Source organism: Carassius auratus, unplaced genomic scaffold, assembly GCF_003368295.1.
Source record: "Carassius auratus strain Wakin unplaced genomic scaffold, ASM336829v1 scaf_tig00216959, whole genome shotgun sequence".
Taxonomy (NCBI): Eukaryota; Metazoa; Chordata; class Actinopteri; order Cypriniformes; family Cyprinidae; genus Carassius; species Carassius auratus.
The window spans coordinates 182,026-204,820 of NW_020528816.1; the positions used below are offsets into that span (position 1 = coordinate 182,026).

The window sequence follows — 22,795 nt, forward strand, 5'->3', positions numbered from 1 at the left end:
CTGGATTTAGCAAATCAATTAAACGCACTATTAACTAATCATTAGTAACTATGAAATGATCAAATTTGAACACCAAAATATTTATTTAATAATGGTCTAATCTAAATAAGATAATGATATACTGTAGGCTATCTCTATATCTTTGGAAATCTGCAGTTGGTGTAATCCACTCTGGCGCTTGAGGTGTAAAATGAGATTTTAAGACTTGTTGGTAGGCTTAAACCAGATAAACTGTCTAGAGGTGCAAAAATAAGGGTTGAGCAGACGGACATGACCATTTGTCCGTTAGGTCGTCGGATTAAAGGATGTAAAAATCCCAAGGCCAACTGGGCATTTAGTCAGCAATCAGAAAGAAGCTTAAAATCTTTAGCTAAGGCAATAAGGAACAATCAGATGTTGTCACACTAACTAACTCTAAAGAAACAACCTGAGTCAACCGCACCTGAAAAGTGTCAGTCTAATCTTGTGTTTCCATTTGGAGCAATAGAATGTGCTGCAGAGCCAACTTCTTTTCCAAAAATGCATTATTAAATATGACTGCTGGGCCCGGTTGAAACTGTGCACACATGATCATTTACCAAGAATAAAAAGATGCCATTATGTGTGTGATTATGGAGATTTAAGCTGACAGAATGAGCTTCCCTGTCGCCCTGTTTCATTATGAAGACAAAGGAACAAGGAATGTCTGGTGGAATAATGCCACATTTCCATATCCATGCTTGTGTTTTAATGGCACTTTTATTGAATTAAGCTATAAGTATGCATTCTGTGCCTGAAAACTGGATAAAGTTCATTCAGCCAAATCATATCCCCCATAATGTTGGAGGGAACAGCTCTGACTTGGCACGCAATGTTAATGATTCTGATTTAATCTGTCATCACTGTGAGCGATTAAACCTTTCAAACTCTCCTTTATTATGTGCAAATGAGGCAATGAAGCTTAATTCATGTTAGAATATAATATTTATGACAATGAGTCCAGGTAGAGACACTGACCCCTGAATTGGTGAGGGGACATTTCCCGTGTGGTGGTTCCAGTGGGGTTTGATAAGTGATTCCTACCGTTTGACACATCCAAGATGTGATGCTTATCCAGGGTCCATCCGCCTATGTTGGAGGACTCCAGCTCATATCCTTGCAGCGTGGCTGTCCGCTTTTCCCATAGGATCACATTCAGACATGATTCATACTCAAAGCCCACGGACACTACAGTATAGAGGGGGGGAAACGGCAAAAGCTATCTATTATGTTTAAATGTTTTTCTACCTAATTTGACATATGTTTCATGTTTAAATCATTCAAATAAAGCAAATTTTTCAAGGATACCTTTTTTATGCAAATAATTAAAGAATAAATAATTTTAAATGCTTCAGCAAATAGCATGATTATTACAAGTCCAGTCATAGCAACATTTTCCATATGGGCCTGTGACCTTTTGAAAGCTTCATTTGCAGACAAATTATTCATGGAAAGAGCAGCCATCAGTATATAGATGGGACTAGAAAAATGCTGCTGCTTATACCTTTTATTTATTGCTAGAACACGACCCAGTGTCAGTTTAACAAAAGATTGTTAGGATCACAATTAAGCACATGATGCATATTCAACAAAATTAGATTGGCTTTTGAACTATGTGTATTTTCAGCAAGGTTTAAATCATTTTGTGCCAGTATTAAAATGAAACCATATTATCGTCCTGTATTCTGTGTCCTAAATCCCTTTAACAACCATCAGTTCAAGGTTCAGAGAATATTAATATTAAACTTCTGGTCTGTTTAATAAAAAGCCCTCTTCTCCTAAACAGTCTGACTTGTACTATCAGTTTATAGTCTGAAATATCTGGGTGAAAAAAAAAAAAGATTAATTTGCTCCTGGTTTAAATCAGTCCAAGTTAATAATATATTCATACACAGAGGGCTTTATATAGATCTATTTCCTCCCATGGTCCCACTACTCACCTACAGCCTCTGCGAGTCCATAGACTCTCTGGCTGTATGCATCTGTCTTGTCCCAGATAAAGCTGTAAGAGAGCCGGGGTGAAGCTGGGAACTGCTTCTGAAACATTCTGCCCTCCACAGCCACCATGAGGTGGACCCGAGCCAAGCCGAAGGGAACGCTGGACTGGGTCAAGATGACCTTCAGAACAGGTTTGTAGGCTGAAGTACGTGAGCTCAAGTAAATCAAGTCTAAGTCACTCCCAGGAATGGCTGTGTGCTCATGAAGAACCTGTGATTAAAAATGTGCACAAGAGATGAAGTTAATTGCCTGTAGTGTAAATTTCCTCTTTAAAACTGTATTTTAGATCAAATAAAGGCAGCCTTTGTAAGCATAAGAGACTTATTAAAAATATTAAAAAATCTTACTAACCCTAAACCTTTGAATGGTTGTGTATGGCAATCTTGATGTTAAGAGTTTGAAAAAAATAAAAAAAAATAAAATGAAGATGCTTTATACACATTCAGACTGGGGCTTTTTAAAGGGTTAAAAAACAATCAATGCAATTTTCAAGCAGTGTCATACAAACATATTCAGAATAATTTACCAAGCATTTCCACAAAAAATATCTACTTTCATTATATCTGATCCCTGCTAACTTCCTCTATAGCCTAAAAGTGATTTATGTTAAAGCATAAAATGTAAGTTGTTTCTGTCACAGGAACATGATATAGTACGCCACTGTCAGCATTAATTCAGAAGCAATATCTGCTTGGTGGTCTTTTAAGAATATCTGGTTACCCTCACAGTACAGTATATTCTGTAAGTAAAAATCACCTGGTTCTCTCATATATTGTAGTGTCATTAAATCACACAGCTCAGATGTACAGAGCCCCACACATGACATACAAGAAAAAAAATAATAATAATTGATTTACTATTGCGATTCTACTATAGCGTGTGCACAATTTATAAATTGAGTGAACGAAATATTAATTCGAGGGAACGCAATAGTAATCGTGTGAACTTTTTTGTACATTGAGGGAACGAATTAGTAAATTGTGCACACGATTTAGCCTACTATTTTTTCCTGCATGTCATGTGCGGGGCTCCGTACAGATGAGCTTAAGGCACACAGTCAAATTTATTTAGATTTTAAGGAAAAATGAGCCGAGAATCATTTTACTCCAGATGTGATGTGGTACTTCACCTGTGTCTCAGGAATGATGGGGCTTGCCTCGGGTCTGGAGCGGTAGAAGGTGGAGAGTGGTGACGCTGTGATTCGGGGAGAGGGTCTGTCAAGGCCACTAAATTCACAGGTTGGCATGTCTTTTTCTTCTTTTCTCATCACCAGTGTGTCCATCACATGGAAAACTCTCCATGACAACCACACCGTGCGATACACAGCGGAGTATGGAGCACGCACGAAGCGCAATATCAATGCTGTGCCTCCGTTCACCAATAAATCAAACCTGCAGGTGGACAAATCAGTCTTCAGAACAGCGCTCATGCATGCTTGACAAATAAATTGGACTCTCCTGTGAAAGTACTATGGTGGTACCATGGTACAGAGATAGTAAGTCATTAAAAATAATATTTATAATACGGTATTGCTACAGTTCATGTCAAAAAATGTTGTATTCCCACGGTTCATTACCATTATTAACCATGCTAATAACCATGCTAATATAAAACAAATGTTTTATGTGGTTTGCATGAGAATGTATAAAATGAAAATAAATTATGTAGTGTTATGTAATATACTCTGCTATTTTTTCTTTTAAGAAATCTGTACTTTTATTCAACAAGGATGCAATTGATAAAAAGTGACAGTGAAGACATTTATGATGTAACAAAAGATTTACATTAGAAATACATGCTGTTTTTCATGAACACATTAAGCACCACAACTGTTTTCAACATTGATAATAATAAGAGAAGTTTCTTGAGCAGCAAATCAGCATATTACAATGATTTCTGAAGGATCATGTGACACTGAAGAATGGAGCAATGGCTGCTGAAAATTCAGCTTTGTCATCATAGGAATAAATGACATTTTAAAATACATAACATACACATTAGCATTTAAATTGTAATAATATTTCACAGCATTACTATTTTGCTGTATTTTCCTGTAGAATGTAGCCTTGGTGAGTAAATGAGACTCATTTCAAAAACATTAAAACATCTCTAAACTTTTGAACAGTAGTGTATATTTACATAATAATTCGCTATTTTTATGAAAGATATAGCTTGTGCCAGAATCTCTCATTGTTTGTGTGGGGGCAGAGGGCATGTGAAGGCTAAGCGTGATTCATAATTTCCTGTTATCAAACTCATAAGCACATGGGTCCTCTCCAAATTACGTGGTTTGTTAGCCACATCACAGCAGGTAGTTATTGATGTCTTCCACGTTTCATATCCTCCTCTAAAAATGTATCTGTTTCATTTATCCAATGAAAATAACAGCTAAATAACATGGCAGGCTTCACTGTCTTTTATCAGTAGTTCGCTGGCACACTTAAGATGTTCTACTAGTTTTTTGAGAGTAGGGGTTCAGATGTGTTGTAACTTTATTACGTTTGAGGGATTTGGATGAGAGATCTGGAGGAAGCAGTTAGAGCAGGACCTATTTTAATTAGCATGGTATAGTGAGGAGGTAGGTACAGATTTGGAAATGAAGGGGCGGCTCTTTGAAGTCATGCTCTATATGAGCTGCTGACTCCCCTGCCCGGAAGGGGAGAGATGAACGGTGCGGTGACTTTACACACACATACACACAAACATACACATCCATGCAGTGCCACTGCCTTGAAATTCTCCCTAACTGCCCCTGTCCCTTTTTACAATCCTGGCATGGCTGGGCCACTGTTCCAGAACATCAGCCTTTAAAGCTGTTTCTTTGCCTCTGTTTCCCCTTGGACACGCTTGCTAACCAAGAGCAGCCACCAGCACTGAACAAGCATGATTATCTTAAACCCGTTCCCCTGTGTGCAGGTTTTTAGGAGGGATCTGGATATATTGGATAATCCCCAACATCAGCCGTCCTTCTTTAGAGATGAAGATCCATCCCCTTGAGTATTTTTTTTCTTTCAATAAAAAAAAGTTTTGAATGCATTAAAGTCATGCCTCAGTTAAAGGCATATGGTCGCCACACATACCCCTGCAAACTCCCAGACATGTGACCTTTGAGTAGATGACTCACATTAACTGACTGATTCTTGATAATGATGGATGATGACTAAAGGGATTATTATAAAGGTACAAGAAGGTCAGATGGCCCCAGAATCAGCTCAGAACTGAAAGTTAAACCCTGTAGACTGCTTTAATGTTGCATAATTAGAGTTAAAATGGTGCTTGAAAGATAACATATTCATCTTTTCACTGTATGTGTGCGAAGATTTGACTGATAAATCAGTCTTACATCCTTCACTGACTTTTAATTGGTCAGAATAGTTAAGAAATTACCATCTAATTCATGTAAATCATAATTTGTCATACTCAAAATCTAATGTGTGTGTGTGTGTGTGTGTTGTAATCAAAATGTGGTTTTAAAAATCTTTAAATTATATAAATAAAATGTAATTCTAAATACTTTTAACTTATATAATCAATTTAAATGTTACATTATGTAAATATTATGTACTGTATGTAATATTGTAATATATGAAACGATCATAAAAGACATGCATAGGTCAAGTTGTTGTTGTGTTGCCTTTGAGTGACAGTAACACTGACATGGGGATGAGAATGTGCCTGTTTGTGTTGATTTGACTTGACTCCCACTCACTGTGGGAAGCAGTGAGATGTAAATAGGAATTTACATAAAACTATGCAAAATGGTTTCTCACTGACTACCTTAAGAATAGGTATTAGCATAATTGTGTTTACGTATGTGCTCGTCTGTGTCTGAGTAAATATATCTGTACGTACATGCCATCCTGTCTGGTGATGGTATAACCCTGCTGGGGGTAATGCAGAAGGGACACATTCACCCCAATCAGTGGAGTGCCGTCACTGGTCACCACCTGTCCTCGCACTACGGACACCAAGCTTTTAAAGAAACACAAACACATTTACAAAAACACCTGAATGAAAACAAAGTTTTTTTAAGATCAGCAGGATATTTGTTAAAAAAAAAAAAAATAATAATAAGCAGCATTGAATTTTATATTTTTTATACAAAATTAATAGTTAAAATAAAAAATGCCCATTTCTAAAATGTCTCAATACACTGCACCTAACCTTCTGTCATTCTGTTTTGATAATCTTAACAGACATAATTACAGCACAAATTATTTTACCAAGCACCATTAAGTGGCTGACCTGCAATCTTTATCTTTAGTCTAATTCTGTGATCATTTCTCACTGTACGAACAAAAGAAACCTCAGGGCAGGATGAGAAGTTTCCTCATCAAGGCATAATCAAAAGCTTCATCAGCCAAATATCAAGAGATTCTAACATGTGAAGACAAGCAGCAATTTTCATATTGTTAACTTTTGTCTAAAAACACCAAAGGTCAAAGAACATATTCACTCGAGATTCCAAAACTTAAAAGCTGCAAAGGTGAGGAGCTCAATATTTTCACTGAAAAAGTAATAATTTCCTAGTAAAAGTACATGGCACATTAGCTTTTGGTACAAATCATACCAACATTGGATAGCTTTTCTATTTGCAGTATGAAAACAGCAGAAATTAGATATGACAACATGGAGGCTTCAAAAAGGGAAACTGAAGGTCTGAATTCCTATCAAAAAGGAAATCCTTTTCATTTTTTTTTTTGTATGAGTATGGGAAGCTTGCTCTATTTTCCCATGCTGTTAGATCTATGTGTTACAGTATGAAATGTTACAAAAATCACTTTAAGATTGTGGGAAAAATTGTGCAACACATCAAACGGCATCACAATTACTTGCATAGCCAGAAGGCCTTTCTATGCATAATGCATTTTAATATGTTATACCACTGATAAATAAAACATGAAATAGAGTCATTATCAGGATATTAAGCCATGTGTCTCAGAGAGAAGCTTAGAATGATATATATATATATATATATATATATATATATATATATATATATATATATATATATATATATATATATATCTCATTCTATATATATAAAAACAATTTTTTAAATCTTTTTTTCTTTTTAGAATTTTTTTTTTTTTTTTTATAATGTTAATTTCTGAAAGCAGTTAAACTAGCAATTTTAAAGCTAGAATAAAATATTTTTTAACATTATTGAAAAGTCATAAACTATAAAATGCAGCTTTCTAAGCTATACTGGAAGTATTAAAGGGATAGTCCACTCACAAATGGCAATTCTGAGATGATTTACGCAAACCTCTTTAGGAACACAGAAGAAGATATTTTGAAGATACATGTTTTTTTTTTTTTTCCTACAATAAACGTCAGTGTTGTCTAAAACAACATTGTGGTCCCATTACTCTTCCTAAATCCAAACCTATTTGATTGTTCTTCAGCAGTTCAAGATCTTCTAACCTGCTGTTGAATGTGTTTTCCCCTGGTAGGGTATGTGTGCCCCCTGGAGCTACCAGAAAGCTGACACGCTCATAGAAGCCCTGAGCGTCTGGAGAAGGTGAGCTGAGGTATCGCATTGCGCTGGGATCTGGAGCCCCGTGGCAATACATCTGATCATGACAGACGCTGTGAATGCAACAGTCTGGGTCCATACAGTCCACCAAGCCATCTAAAACAACAGCAAGGGACTTTAGAACTACATAATCAGTGCTTTTAAAGTTATGTAGACATTTGTTAGTACAGAAGTGGGAGCACCATCCTATTAAAACAAATATTTACTCCCTAACTTCTTGTCATTTTCTCACCTCCCTCGTTGTCCTTGCCATCAGAGCAAAGGGTTTCCATGGCGACATCACACCCTACCCCTCTCCATCCCGACTGGCAGAGGCAGTGCCATCCGTTCTGGTCCAGTATGCACCTGCCGTTGTTGTTACACAGCCCTGGACAGCTATCTGCCGGGACAAATTCATCAGTTATACATACTGACCGATCAGCAGCCAAGGATGTGTCAAAGTGGTGAAGAACTCACCATAGAGAACTGCGTAAACATACAGGGGAAAACAGGGTGAATGTGTTTTAGTCAGTCAAACGTTTGGAACTTGACATTTTAAAGACATCGGACAGGACTGGGGGACAGCTGTAATTTCACATGAAACAGCTGAACAAAATATGCGCTTTAGTATTGTAGAAAACAAACAAAAAAAATTATTTTTATTACTTATTATTTTCTGCTCTCCATTTCTAGTGGAATAGGTTAATATATTCAGCTAAATACCAGCTAGGCAAAAAAAATTGCAAAATAAAAAAGAAGGAAAAAATGAATAATATAAAATATTCATTAGGTATCTGAGCAGCTTATAAAGTTAAAAAAACGTTCTTATGAAAAATGCTATCAAATTACACATCTAGTAGTGTCCATGTGAATTAACAGCATGCTGAGCTGCACAGCACAAGTGCAGTGATGGTTTATCAGACAAGTGCTCCATCATATCCTTTGTTACAGAATGTGTGAAGTCAAAGGAAACTGCAAAGGAAATGCTAAATTAAGGAGCTTAGCAGCTGTTAAGTTTTACATTAAGAGACAGTGAGATGTATAACAATGGGAATTTGGGTAATGCAAATGTGTATATGTGCATGGACTGACTGATGATTTTGTGTGTGTTTTTGTATGCCTGCAGTTACACTGTATAAAACAGGAAACCTGAAACCGAACATGTGGGGACACATTAATACAAGATACATAGACATAATGAAAGTCATGCTTGAGAGACAGAGGGGTCAGAGCCACATGCTCTCTTCAGGGCAACATGACCTTTACCTCTATATCCTATCCAGTCTGCTATCATGAAGAGACATTCAGGGAAAAGAATTAAACATGGGTTGTTATACTGCGGTTTGCAGTGATTTAGTGTCATTTTTATAGACAGTCCAGGCAGCCTCTGCTGGTTACACATGCCTAATATGCTGCTGCGGCTTACCCTATCCTCAGTAAATATGACATTTCATGATATTTGCATTGTAATGCTGAAGAGCCCGATTAGAGGAAGGCACAAATGCTTTCGAAATTATTATTATTATTATTTTTTTTTTTTTGTAGAAGCAAGGTATGTGAATCTGTGAATCTGCTTTTCAATTCATAAACATTTATATTAAATGAAAATTTAATTGAAGAGAAATTTAAGACAACACACAGAAAGCAAACATATTTGATGAAAGTAAGCACTGTACCTTTTATTTTGCTGTCCAAAAAGTGAGCTATGGTGATAAAATGAATCAAAGGGAAAGAATGGAAGAAGTCATTCAGATGCAAAATATGAATTTGTTCAATGCAAAATATGCAATAAATGTACCTATTAAGCCAACTTGCAAACTGAGAGTTCTCAGTCAAATTTAAAGACTGCATTTATTGGAAATACATTAACTGTGAATATTAATAGAATTTAAGAAATATGTTTTCAATTTTAACATATTTTAAATGTAATTTATTCCTGTTAAGGCAAAGGCATCAGTGCCACATGATCCTTCAGAAACCATTGTAATATGCTGATTTGCTGGTCAAGAAACATTTTTGAATTATCAATGTTGAAAATTAGCTGTTTTTTATTTTTGTGGAAACCATAATTTGTATTTATTAGTGCTGGGCAATGATTAACATTTTGTAATTGTGATTAATCACATTATTGTCTATGATTAATCACAATGAAATGCATTGTTATGCACAAAACTAATAATGCATTCAAAAGTAGTGTATTGTGCACTTTTTCATTTAGAAGTAAACCTACTGCTATAAAAACAAAAGTGTAATAACGTTTAAACAAATAAGGTGCTTTTTACAGAAGTGTTCCTTTTACATAGTAGCAGTTAAAATATTTATTGTAGCCTAAATTTCAACTTAATAACAGTAAAGTAATTAAATTAAATATAAAACGAGCCATTTTACAGTTTTATTCATTTTTACTGACCTGTAAAACACAATTTTATTTGTGATATTTCCAATTTTATACTCTGAGAACACAGAATAAGATACATTTTAAAGCTATAATAAAACACAAGATTCACAACAGGGTGAGCTCACCGATATTGCAGTTTTCTCCCGTCCAACCTTGGTGACACTCACACTTCCCCTTTCGACACACACCGTGCTCCCCACAGTGTGCCTGACACTCCTCCTGTTCACACCCTGCCCCTGACCAGCCGTCCGCACACCGACACACACCTCCAACACACACACCGTGAGGACTGCACTCCGATGTGCACATTTCTGAAACAAACAGCATTGTGTTTAAGTCATGAAATACAAGCGTACAGGAATACAAGTCAAAACATGTAGTTTAGAAAACAGCTATAGAAACAAAGCATGTTTTGTATAAAGTCACATACAGTAGCTTGCATTAATATAATAATATATGTCATTAAATTAATCATTATGGATGTACAGATTCAAATACTTGTACATTCAATTTTAATTCTATTTAATGCATTTTAATGTGGGATAGACAATTAATAATTTAGCTGAATTGTAGCTTCCTAAAAGGGTAGTGCACCCTAAAATTTAAATTATTTTATAATTTACTCATGTAGGAACATATTTTGAAGAACGCTGGTATCTCAGCAATTGCTGGTAGCCATTGACTTACATAATGTTTTCCCCATACTCTAGAAGTCAGTGATTACTGACAATTGTTTATTATTTATTATATTAAATATTATTTATTTATTTATTTATTTATTTATTTTTGATAATAATTTGTGGACCCATGAAGTACTTTTGCTGATCCCATGTTGAAGACCCCTGATCTACATGTTGTCTCATCTGCGTTGACAAAACAAATTAGAAATTTTACGATAGCACCATGCTGAATTATAACTGCTATGACTAAAATGCATCTTTGGCACTCTAGTTCTCACTGCTGGGTTGTATTTGAATGCTGGGGAACAAATTGGCAGTAATCCTTTGATAGTTTTGTGCTAAAGCCAATGCACAATGGCTCTGAACTTGTCATCCTGCAAGCTGTGTCTGATAACATCCCTGGAGCTCTCCAGAGCATCCATCAACAAATACATTCACACACGTACACACACACACACACACACACACACACACACACACACACACACACACACACACATTTTCAAGGACAAACGCCTCTTTTACAGAACACACTGTGTTTGTGATTCTGTGTTTATCACAACGTTTTTTGCCTTAAAATAATAATCTTTGTATATCATTCACTCTATTTTGTCTAGGAGGAAAAAATAGTTATTTTCATATATTTGCAACAAGAGGGTTTTTTATTTTGCTTATTTTTTAATCACTTGAATTTAATAATATGGATACATGCCAAAGAGAGTTTTGGAGGGTATATTTAATAGATAATTACTTCCATAAGGCATAACCATATTCTGCAAGTGTCAGCAAACATTCTAGAGAGACATCTCAAATTAGGAAGACTTGGGTCCTTAGATGGTGCTTCAGCAGCTTCATTACTGAGTTTATATTATACATTCAATTTACCATCACCTTAAAATTTCCCAGTGGGCTGTAAACTATTAATCTAAATGAATTAACATGCACGCTGTAGAATTACATGTGCATGTCTGTTTCCAGTCCAACAATGATCTACATGTATTAAAACAACCCACAGGTCAAGACAAGATTGTAAGATTACATCTGTATGCATCAGACAGCACAAGGCATTTCAATTTCCGGTATGTATTTTCTGCATAAATTCATATAAATCAGGCATTGTCTGCATTGAGCTAGAGATTCAGATATAAAAGTATTAAGGCTAGAGATCCGGTTTACAGACATGCTGCAACCAGAGAGCAATGTGTAGGACCATGTGTCTGATTACAGATAAAGAGAGAAGCTTAGACTTTGATTGCCCCCATCCACCTTCATCTCAACTAATCATTATCTTCCGTTTTTGATACAGTAAAGTGAAGTAAATATGTGCAATAACTTGAAATCTCAAGTTTTTCAGCATGTATGTTAACTCGATTCAGATATTGTCTGTCTTGAATTAGTTATCAAGCTATTGGATGAGATTTTGGGTTCAAGGCTGAAACCAGGCGGCACTGTGCATCTAAACACGCCTGATTCTAGATAACAAGGTCAACTTAGACCTGGCATGGCCCCATCCACCTTCATTTCAACTAATCATTATGTTCTCAGAACTATCACCTAAACGATTCCTAAAAACCCACTGAATAACACCGCCAGGGGCAATTTTGATTTTATAAGGCCATGCTGAAGCCAATTTATCACTGCAGAGAAATTACACCTGTGACTTTTTCAAAGTTCTCCATCGCTGCCCGAGGCAACCTTTCAGGCAAGTACAGAATTGGTCTTCCATTAAGATATTCCTTTGATAAGCACCTTTTAGAGTGGGAAGAAAGTCAAATAATGACAAATAAAAGCTAAGATTGTGTGAATGTCTCTCTGGTGTTTGTACAGGGCATCCCTTTTGCTGTCCCTCTCATGAGTTTTTTTCTTCAGTCACAATACCTTGGGAGGGTCTGATTAGGTCGTGCTGGCTCTCTGGAATTTAACATTTCTCTAAAAAGGTGAAGGTTTGGTTGATTCATTAAACTTTTTTTTTTTTTCACACCAGACGATGTAATCAATTTTTCATTAGCGACAAGGTGTTTATCTGTTTTTAGCACTTCCAGGTTCCAGCGGGAGGCGGGTCGATCCACACCACACACCCGTTAATTAAAGTTTATTTAATTGAGGTGGAACAGTGGAGGTAATGAAGAGACAAAACCCCAACTGTGCAAGCAAGTGGACTCATATTGCTCCCATGGCCAGAGATAGAAGTGGGTCAACGTTAAGCTCACAAACATCCAGATGAAAGTAATGTCTTTACTACAGCTTAACCAAATTTTATATTCAGTAAAAGCTGAAAGCTAGAACATTTCTGTATAGCAGCAGTGTTATATTTCATTGATAATGAAAATCATACTTAAATTCAACTGATAATTATTAAGCAATTATTTTCAACATTAATAATAATGCTAAATATTTCTTAAGGACGAAATCAATTATAATGATTTCAGAATCAAGACTGAAAATCCAGTTTTGAGATCACAGGAATAAATTAATTTATTTCTCTTTCATACTGTAACAGAGCACATTATATTGAATCTGGGGTGATATCTTCTTTTTACTATAACACTTTTTTGATAACTGCAGCAGCACATTTATTGTTTTACTTTCACAAATTCCCTAACTACAAAACCACAGGCACTTATGATGGCATAATTCCCACAACATTCTCTGAAGAAACAGCCTGACAGCTACATTTCTTTTTCTTTTCACCAATTACTTCACAGGCATCACAAGTGGAACTTCTGTAAGATTAGTGTGCAGTATGTGTGTCATGGCCACAGGAAATGCTGACATGATCGAAAGGTTACTCACAACAGGCTAATCAAACTAGAAACCTAACAGCACACAGTGTGGGCAGCATGTCAGAGCACAGAACATTTTGAATAGTAATGATTCAGTTACCTACAGTGGGGTGCAAAATTCAGAGACCACAAAGAAAGAAAAAATCTGTCCTGAGGTTTTCTAATAACCTTCCGATGCCAAATCAAACCATATACTGTATTACATAATCAGTGAGTCAGTAGTACCTGTAGAGCAGTCAGGACCAGTCCAGTTGACATCACAGATGCAGGAGTTGGTCTCACTCTGGAATGTTCCGTGGCCAGTGCAGTGTTCTGGGCACATAGAGAGCTGTGTCTCACAGTTTGATCCGGTCCAGCCTGAGTTACATTGGCACTGACCATGGAGACAGGAGCCATGGCCTGAACAGGATGAGTTCACACAGTCCACTGTGGAAAACAACAACGTTTTCAGACCTTTTTCATAGAATTACCATCGCATTTTTTCAAATGACTTTTAACCAATCATTGGAAAACTAACAATGTCTTGACTTTTAACCAATCATTTGAAAACTAACAATGTCTTGACTTTTATCCAATCATTGGAAAACTAACAATGTCTTGACTTTTAACCAATCATTTGAAAACTAACAATGTCTTGACTTTTATCCAATCATTTGAAAACTAACAATGTCTTGAATTTTAACCAATCATTTGAAAACTAACAATGTCTTCATGGGAAATGTTTTGCTTGAACAAAAGTTTGATGTTGGTAAGTTAATAATATATATATTTTTTAAGTATTTTGTTCACCAAGAATGCACTTATTTGATAAAAATTCATTAAAAAGTAATATTATTATTAGGGCTGTCCCTTTAGTGCTTTAAGTTAATTAATTAGTAATGGAAAAACAACCCAATTAAAATATTTTAACATAATTAACGCATTGGCCCCGCCCCAGACCTATAAGACATCTTATATTTCATACAGTTGACTGTTGAGTTGACAAACAGGATGCAGTGAAAAAACTCACTGCGTGATCCTATAAAATGCAGTTATGTGCCCTTAAAATGTAAGATATTGGACAAAAAATGCCTCTGAATGTATGTTTTTGTTTCATGTTTATACAATATGTTAAGCATTATATAATACGAGCAGCGAGGGCAGTATCATGGAAATGTCGCCACAATAACAGACCAGTTTTTCTTGCATTTTTTTTTATCATTATTTTTTAAACAATCCTTCTGATAATGATATCACACCTTACCATTTTCAAAAAGAAAAGTCTATATTTCTTTCTAAGACTCCACTCCAGAAAATCTTAATGTATAAAGATTCAATGATGCTTAGATATGCCATTTTAGCTTCTTTCCATTATTTAAGAAATCACTTTTGAATTTGAGTTATTACTATCATGGAAAATAGAACATCACGAGGGAACAATGTCTGCACCATGGGATATGTCTGATACAGTAAATTGCCTTTTATATTCATGCCATGCAGTTCTATGATCATGTAGCGCAAACTATGGACTAAATTATGCACAAGAGAAGGAAACATGATTAACAGTTCTTGTTGAGACCGGGACAGAGGTACTAATTTAATTCTTCACTACTTCTTGAGAATGCAGTTTTGGGGAATTTGACACCTATCATGTTGGTGCATCTCTGTAGGTGTTAAATTGTACTGTTGAGTCTGAAAATTGGTCACCATTCACTCAATGTCACTTTAAATAATTTTAAACACAAAAGATTAAAAAAAAAAAAAATAGAATTGTTTTTGTCCATATAATGAAAGTTCTATCATGACAACTATCTGAAGATGTTAGCATGGTAATGGATATGACAATGTAAATATATTTGGTCTTGGTGGAAGAGAGCTGCTACGCTGCTGCTGCTGCTGTTGGTTATTGCTATTGTTGTAGATTATTGCTGCTACTGCTGCAATGCAAGTACAGGAACTTGCTGCTGCCAATAGATACACTGATACGGTGCTGTGAGTATTTAAGTTTATAAGGTGATGTAAGTAAGTGTTATGTAAGAGTGAATTCCTAAATCTCTGTTAAAGTCAACAGTTCATATAAAAGCCTCAAGCTGTTTTGAAAAACACATATATCAAAAGGATAACAAAGTGCAATTGTCAGACCTCTTTGTAGGTTTTAATTGGTAATCAACTTAATGTGACCACTGAGCTACATTATTCATTGTAATTTGGTCTTTACTAAGGTTAAGACTTGTTTTGCTGTTTTGTGCAAATATATAGAAACTGTAGCATAAGAAAAATGTATTGCATTTGCTTTTTAAACAATCTATTGCTTGCAAATCTCTCTTTTCAGGCAACTCACTAGGTCTTTCCCTCTCTTCTCGACCTCAGGGTGAGTTACTCATTCAGTTCAATGACAATTACAATACTGTTCAAGTGACCCGAACATAAACATCTAAAGAGTTAATTCCCAAGCCTATTGAATGTGGATCAATAGACTCAATTGGTTTTACCCATAGAGAACAAAAAAAAAAAAAAAAAAAAAAAAACAACCTTCATCCATTTCAGTCAGTGGATGCTGCTAAATGGTGTGGGTAATTTATCACAACAAAAACCAGTCTTTAAGTCGGAACACTCATCCATGTAATTAGCTGCTCAGTGGTGCTGAAAAAGTGCTCTCCTCCACTACAATGTGTTTTTTTCTTCGCATAGCTGCTGAAAACTGTCCAGTTACCTTGGTCACAGTTGTCACCTTTGAAGCCAGGGTTACATATGCAGGAGCCTCTAACACACAAGCCACGACCCCCACACTGGGCATCCATACATTGACCACTCGGCACGTCACACTCAATTCCTTTCCATCCACTGTAGCACTGACAGCGCCCACCATTGTACTGGCCATTTCCACTGCACAGCACTGGACACGCTGCTAACAAAGGGAAAGAAAATAGAGCACATACAGCAGAACCTCATAAAACATATCCAGGATGTTTTACTATCAAATTGTTGTGTAATTCCCATTAATTTCAATGATCATTAGATTCTCATTACTGGAATAAAAGTAATCCTTCCAGACAGTTATTTCCAGACCTACAACCTAAATACAGTACCAGAATCTTACTTTTTAAACTTTGTTTTATTTTATATTTCAATTTTTATGTATGTATGAATAGATGGATGGAGAGGTTCTACACAGGTTTCGTGAGATTCATCCTGACAGTGAAAATTATATCATTAAAAGACCACACATACCTCTCGAGCAATATGGCCCAAGGAATCCTGGGAAGCAGTTACATGTGCCTGAGACACATTCGCCATTGCCATAGCAATTGTGTGGGCATTCCATCACCGACTCTGCACAAAGAAGGCCAGATAATAAAATTAAATTTTATCTGTGGTGTATTAACTGCATTTTTTCATGCGTTTCATATTTGTGTCAAGAATTTCAGTCTCTATGGAAGTGGCCTAATAACGAATTCCCACTTAATAAATAAATGTATAAATAATGAAAAAGCAAGTACTTTTCTTTCCTTTATTGCTGTAATTAAAAACAGCTCCTCCTCATGACCGCATAACATAAAAAAATAAAATATTTAAAAGATGAAAACTAACAGCTCAGAGCTGAAGGCTTAGAGATTTAGTCTTCTGGCCTCCATATTCCCTGACCTGACAGAAGGAGATAGCAGCAGAATTAAACTTATTGATTAGGCAACATCTCAAGGCATGCTTCTGCACGCCTCATTATCACTGCTGCGCTATCTCAGGCACTTGGGTGCAAGCCAGAAATATAAAAATGCCATCTGAAAGTACCTATAAAAGCTTGTTACAACACCACAAATGCTCTGTCGAGCGTCACATTGCACAATGTTGGGTATGAAATTACATTTTCATCTTTGATGCATAAATAAGCAGGAAACACAAAATAACCAGCCACTCTCTGTGGTGCACAAACAAAAACAAATCAGTTATATGGTTGTTTTACATGTGCTGGCTCACCTAGTACTATGGTGCTGTATGAGACAGGCTCTACGGTGTGGCCGTCATTGTAAAATGCCAGGTGCCACACACCAGTATGCAGGTACTGAATAAAGCCTGCCTGCTGAATGCTGACCAGATTCTCCAGTTGGTCCCTGAGCTCCGGATCCAACTGAACACGCTCTCGTGAGATGAGCCTACTGCCATCTAGAAGCTCCACAAAGTCGTACTGAAACACACACAATTACCTTGACTGCTATATTATTCAGATGGCATCACATTGGCATTTGGCATCACAGAGTGTGTTATTCATATACTTCAAGCAGAACATTAAAATAAATAGATAGACCTATTCACTGAAGACTCTAAATTAAAGTTTCTCCAATCGATTTCCTACTGGTCAGCTACCAAAAGCAATAAGAAGACACATGGCAGCACTCAATAAGCTTGCTTTAGTTTATTGTGATGGCTTTGGGGACACATTGACTGAACATCTACAATAAGTTGGACATTTTTCCTCAGCACTTACGAAAGCTGCTGCTTTTATTGACAGCTGTGAGTGTTAAACAGCCAGCCAATCACTGAGACAGAGAGATGTCTTTCTGTTGGAGCAGTTTGTTTTGATTAAAGTAGGATTTGTTCTTTCTGGTGAATAGCTTTGAACGCCTGATTCCCACAACTCTTGTTTTTATATTGAATAGCTTCTGTCAACAGGAGTATTGGATACTTGACAGACAACAGTTTTATCTGTGGTTTAATAAACACCAAATAACGAAGCCAATACATTCATTCTGGAAGATTAAAAAAGTCAGCTGTCTTTCTTTTTAAATAACTTAATAATGAACTAATTTAGCCATTTGTGACTTATTTGAGACAATTAAACAAAAAGACTTTGATATTGTATTACCTGGGTGTGTGAGGGTGGAAGTCCCCTCCTCCCATAGACTCCAATCAGAGCATTTTTCTGAATGGAAATATTAAACTTGAGAAAGTGGGGTTGTTCAATGAGAAGTCTGGACCTCCAGAAAACTCCTGGTGGAACGGCATGTGCTACCTGTTGACCCAACTCTACCTGCCCTGTGTCCAACGTGGAGTTATACTGCACCATCACTTCTATCCTTCCTGTGAGCAGAGACATATTAAAACAATATTGACTAAAGGTATATATATTATGATTAATTTTACACTGAATCCACAATTGTTTTGTTATAATATTTGATATTTATTCACAGTTCACTAATTAGACTTAAATGTGCAGTTAGATATTAAGTATGGTTAGTATGGTTTATTGTTGTGCAATCATGCATATTTAATTTTTTATTTATTATTTGTTTGCCAACATTTTATTCACATACTAATGCCAATCAGTCCAGTCAAGACAGTTTCATTTTAGCCAGGGCCAACAGCTGGGTGAAACTAAGGGTTTTCTTTCAAGTCTACATTTAAAAAGAAAATTAAATTAAAATATTTTTTTATATTTCTCTCTATATGTTCAGAGATAAATGGTTTCTTCAGTGGTTTTCTTGACGAGAGCCTCTAAATGTCAAACATTACCCTAAAACTTGCAGTAGGCATTTGCCATGCTCTTTCATACTCTCAGATGACAGCTGACAAGAGTTTATACAACACAGGAAAACATCTTTATAGCACACTTCAGAAAGAGGCAGTAAGTCAATTAGAAGAAAACAATATAGCATGGCAGGCTCGCACTCAGAGCGAGGAAATGGTCTTTTATCGACTTACTTCAAACGGATATTTTCTAAAAATGGTAATTAAGCCAAACCTAGCACAGTGGGTGCTATTCTTTGGAGACTGTCACACTTCAGTTAAAGATGCTATCACTAGTGATTCTCTGTAGTACTTTAGAAATCTTTAAAGTTAACAAGAAACAACATTCATGGCCCTTTTCACTTATTTTATCCATTTGGAATTGACTGGATTGTGAAAAACAACTGTTGTATAACTGAATGGACAAATGTGGTTAGCTGTCCTTTATATCTCACAATTGCACATTTCTACCGCATAATACGACTTTAAGTCTCTAAATTGCAACATTGTTTCCTGTAATCTCACAATGTGACTATATTTTTCATTGTGTTTTTCATTAACATTTGCGACTTTATCTCTCACAACTGTTTTGCAGTTGAGGCTTTATACTGTTTCTCAAATTGTATTTATCTCACTTAATATGTCATTCAAATGCAAAAAAAAATGGTAGTATACTGCACTGAAAGATCAAGAAAGGATTTGAAAAGAAAACACTACTCTATAAATGAATATAGGACTTAATAACTGCAAAATAGAAATAGAAATAACTGCAATCTACATAATATCATGTATCTAAATGATCTCATAGGTATGTGTAAATGCAGTCCTTTGATTTCAAATGTTACCATCTGCGGAAATTGCAGTCACAGTGTTGGTCGGGGACGTCACTGGTTTGGCTCGTCCATTCTCAAAGGCATGATTTTCTATATCCTTCAGTTTCCAGTTCAGCCCAAGTACATGCATGGCTGCAAGAGAAGGCAATTAAGATGGTGAAATGGAAAAGCAAGCACATATCATGTCATGAGACATTCTCATTTGCAAAAGGATAAAGTTTAAAAGCAGCTGAAAGCCACTCTAGAAGGTGATTTGCAGTCTCCTTTACGCTTGTTTTGAACTTAAGTGCAGTGCATATAAAAAGAAAATCTCTCCCTCATTAGAATCGGCTCTAAATAGTGCAAAATATTTTTCTATCTGAAAACATGTTCTTTGAATTATCGCTGCATGGGGTCTTGATGCAAACTGTTTTGAGTATACTCCAGATTAGTCTTATGCTTGTCACTGAAACATTTATTGCAGAGAAAATGGAATTAGAATCCAGGGTCCCACTTTATATTAGGTGGCCTTAACTACTATGTACTTACATAAAAAAATAAGTACAATGTACTTATTGTGTTCATATTGTATTGTAAAACACTATTGCTGCTATTGAGGTGGGATAGGGGTAAGGTTAGGGACAGGGTTGGAGGTATGGGTAAGTTTAAGGGTGGGTTAAGGTGTAAAGTATGGGTCAACAGTGTAATTATAAATGTAATTACAGAAATTAAATACAGATGTAATTACATGTCGTTTTTTTTTTTAAATATAAGTACAATGTAAAAACATGTATGTACACATAAGTACATTGTACTAAATTATTAATTAAAATGTAAGTACATAGTAGTTAAGGCCACTTAATATAAAGTGGGTCCGAATCCAGTGATTAAAAAGAAAAAAAAAAGGGGGAAAATGCAAAAATCTAAAATTGTCGGAGGTTCAAAACAGCAAGGTAGCTTGCTGAGGAGGCAGCACCTCTCTTCCTCTTGTCTTGATCTTTGGAGAGATGAATGTTTCGAACAGGCCTTCAGCAGGGGAGGAGGAGCCATATAGCTCACAGTGGGGAAACAATGTTAAAAACTGAGAGAATAAAAAAAAAAAAGGTTATAATGTTTCTGTGGGCTAAAAGAGTGAATATAGATTGTCGTGTGAACAATAGGATCAGTTCGTGCAGCTTTTGCTTTGCTCCAGATACTAATTACTAAACTGATGTCTTTTTGTCCAGTGTATCTGTGTATATGTGACTTCCTAGAGATACTGTAGGGGACTATTTAGAGCAGAGCACCAGGTGTTTTGGCCACAGATGAAGGTTGAGGAAAGAAAAATCTCCACCTGATGAGCTATTTCACTATCTCTTATGGGGACAGGCTGGATAAAACAGCTCGCACCTGAGTACCTTATGGTCACATAAGGGTGTGCAAACACACACACACACACACACACAGTTACCTATACAGTAGAAGAGCAGAACTGACAGCAGGGCGGCCACGCTTACAGCACTGAGAGCGGTGCATTTCCATGAACACCGTTTGGGTGACTTGTTAAATTTGAATGCACCTCTTGATAGTGTGTTGCGGGTTAAGGGACGAGCTGGTGGAGAGTAGACAGCCCCGGTTGCCATAGTATATCCCGGATTGGGAGCAGTGAATAGAGACGTGGTCCCTGTTCCAGTCTTAAGCAGGAAGTGCCTATAGGGAAAGAGAGATAAGATATGATATGATGAAATATAAAAACAATAACCTTGCTGCAAACTTTCAGAGTGAGCTGTGAACAAAACCTCAGGTAGTAAAAAAAAGTAGAAGAGTCTTTTTTAAAAGTTATATTAAAATGTCTGACCTATTGATAATTTTAAAGTTAAACCTTTTTCATTGACATATCACTATTTTCATCACCATGGAAACTGCAGTTATAGCCATGCTATTTCTTTGCTGCAGATACAAGGTTTTGTATGTAACAAAAGCTGTAATTTAATAAGCAGCCATTAAAATCCTAATAGCTTCACTGATTTAGAAGGCTGTCATTGGAACAGTGCCTCCACTTGTACGAAATGAATGTGTTTAATGATGAACTATGATGGAAAGAACCACACAAAGTCAAGTCTAAGTGAACTGCGGTTAACTGAACTCTAGATTTTATGATGACAAACATAGCCTATAATGATATGTATGCATCAACATCTGATGGCATTGTTTCGTGCTCTGCTTTTCATCAGTGGCACTCCACCGCTGCCAAATCTTCAATGCCACGGCAAAATAAATCATTTGTTAATGTTACATTAGCTGTCTGATTTAAATATGATGAAAAAAACACAAACCCACAAACCACAAAATCACAAGAAAAAGTTTTGAGCTCATAAAAACTCAGTCTGAATCAGTCTGATGAATCCCTCACTGAATGAACACTGAATGACTTACCGATATCCTTCCTACAATACTCACATTTATTTGTGGAACAGCATCATTAATTTCAAAGGTCTGGTGTCAGGAAGATATTTGTATTTTTTATTTTAATACTTTTAAAATAAAAAAAGTAAAATAAAAGTAAACATTAAAAATATAAGAATAAAATATATAAAAAAGTAAAATAAAAGTAAACATTAAAAATATAAGAATAAAATATAAAAAAAGATGTATACTGTAGAAATAAATATAGAATGGAAAATAATGTGCATGGACGTAAAATGTAGTCTTAAATATTAATATACCAAGGGATGTACAAGAGGCAATGTGCATATGTGCATTATACTGTAGTCTTAAATATTAATATACACAGGAATGTACAAGAGGCAAATGTGCAAACAGGTTGACACTGTCAGTTTGTCAATGTGAGATAGAGAATGATGAATATCTTACTGATAAAGTGAATATTAAGTGGAGCCATGAAGATGTTAAGAGGCTGGTTTTGAGTTTAGCAGCCTAATGGCCTGGGGGAAGACACTCCTCCTAAGTCTTTTGGTTTTTGCCATCAGACTACGGAAGCGTTTACCAGATGGCAGCAAAGTGAAAAGATGGTTACTGGGGTGGATGGAGTCTTTGATGATTTTAACAGCTCTGATTTTGCAGGGTTTAAGGTAGATGTCCTGCAGAGAGGGGAGAGCAGACCCGGA

At 36.0% G+C, this 22,795-nt stretch overlaps 1 protein-coding gene across 1 annotated transcript in view; it reads right to left on the reverse strand.

The window, feature by feature from the left end:
- The window catches only part of LOC113099542 (teneurin-3-like), a 97,090-nt gene that overhangs the window by 20,163 nt on the left and 54,132 nt on the right, over positions 1-22,795 (reverse strand). Inside the window, exons 5-20 of the mRNA XM_026264402.1 lie at positions 21,139-21,377; positions 19,722-19,841; positions 18,236-18,450; positions 17,350-17,557; positions 16,606-16,707; positions 16,088-16,282; positions 13,621-13,821; positions 10,058-10,243; positions 9,211-9,237; positions 8,801-8,821; positions 7,788-7,934; positions 7,444-7,651; positions 5,869-5,988; positions 3,146-3,407; positions 1,959-2,226; positions 1,063-1,206 (exon numbers count right to left, since the gene is read on the reverse strand). Of these exons, the coding sequence (XP_026120187.1) occupies positions 1,063-1,206; positions 1,959-2,226; positions 3,146-3,407; positions 5,869-5,988; positions 7,444-7,651; positions 7,788-7,934; positions 8,801-8,821; positions 9,211-9,237; positions 10,058-10,243; positions 13,621-13,821; positions 16,088-16,282; positions 16,606-16,707; positions 17,350-17,557; positions 18,236-18,450; positions 19,722-19,841; positions 21,139-21,377 (2,663 nt within the window). The remainder of the gene's footprint in view (positions 1-1,062; positions 1,207-1,958; positions 2,227-3,145; positions 3,408-5,868; positions 5,989-7,443; positions 7,652-7,787; positions 7,935-8,800; positions 8,822-9,210; positions 9,238-10,057; positions 10,244-13,620; positions 13,822-16,087; positions 16,283-16,605; positions 16,708-17,349; positions 17,558-18,235; positions 18,451-19,721; positions 19,842-21,138; positions 21,378-22,795) is intronic.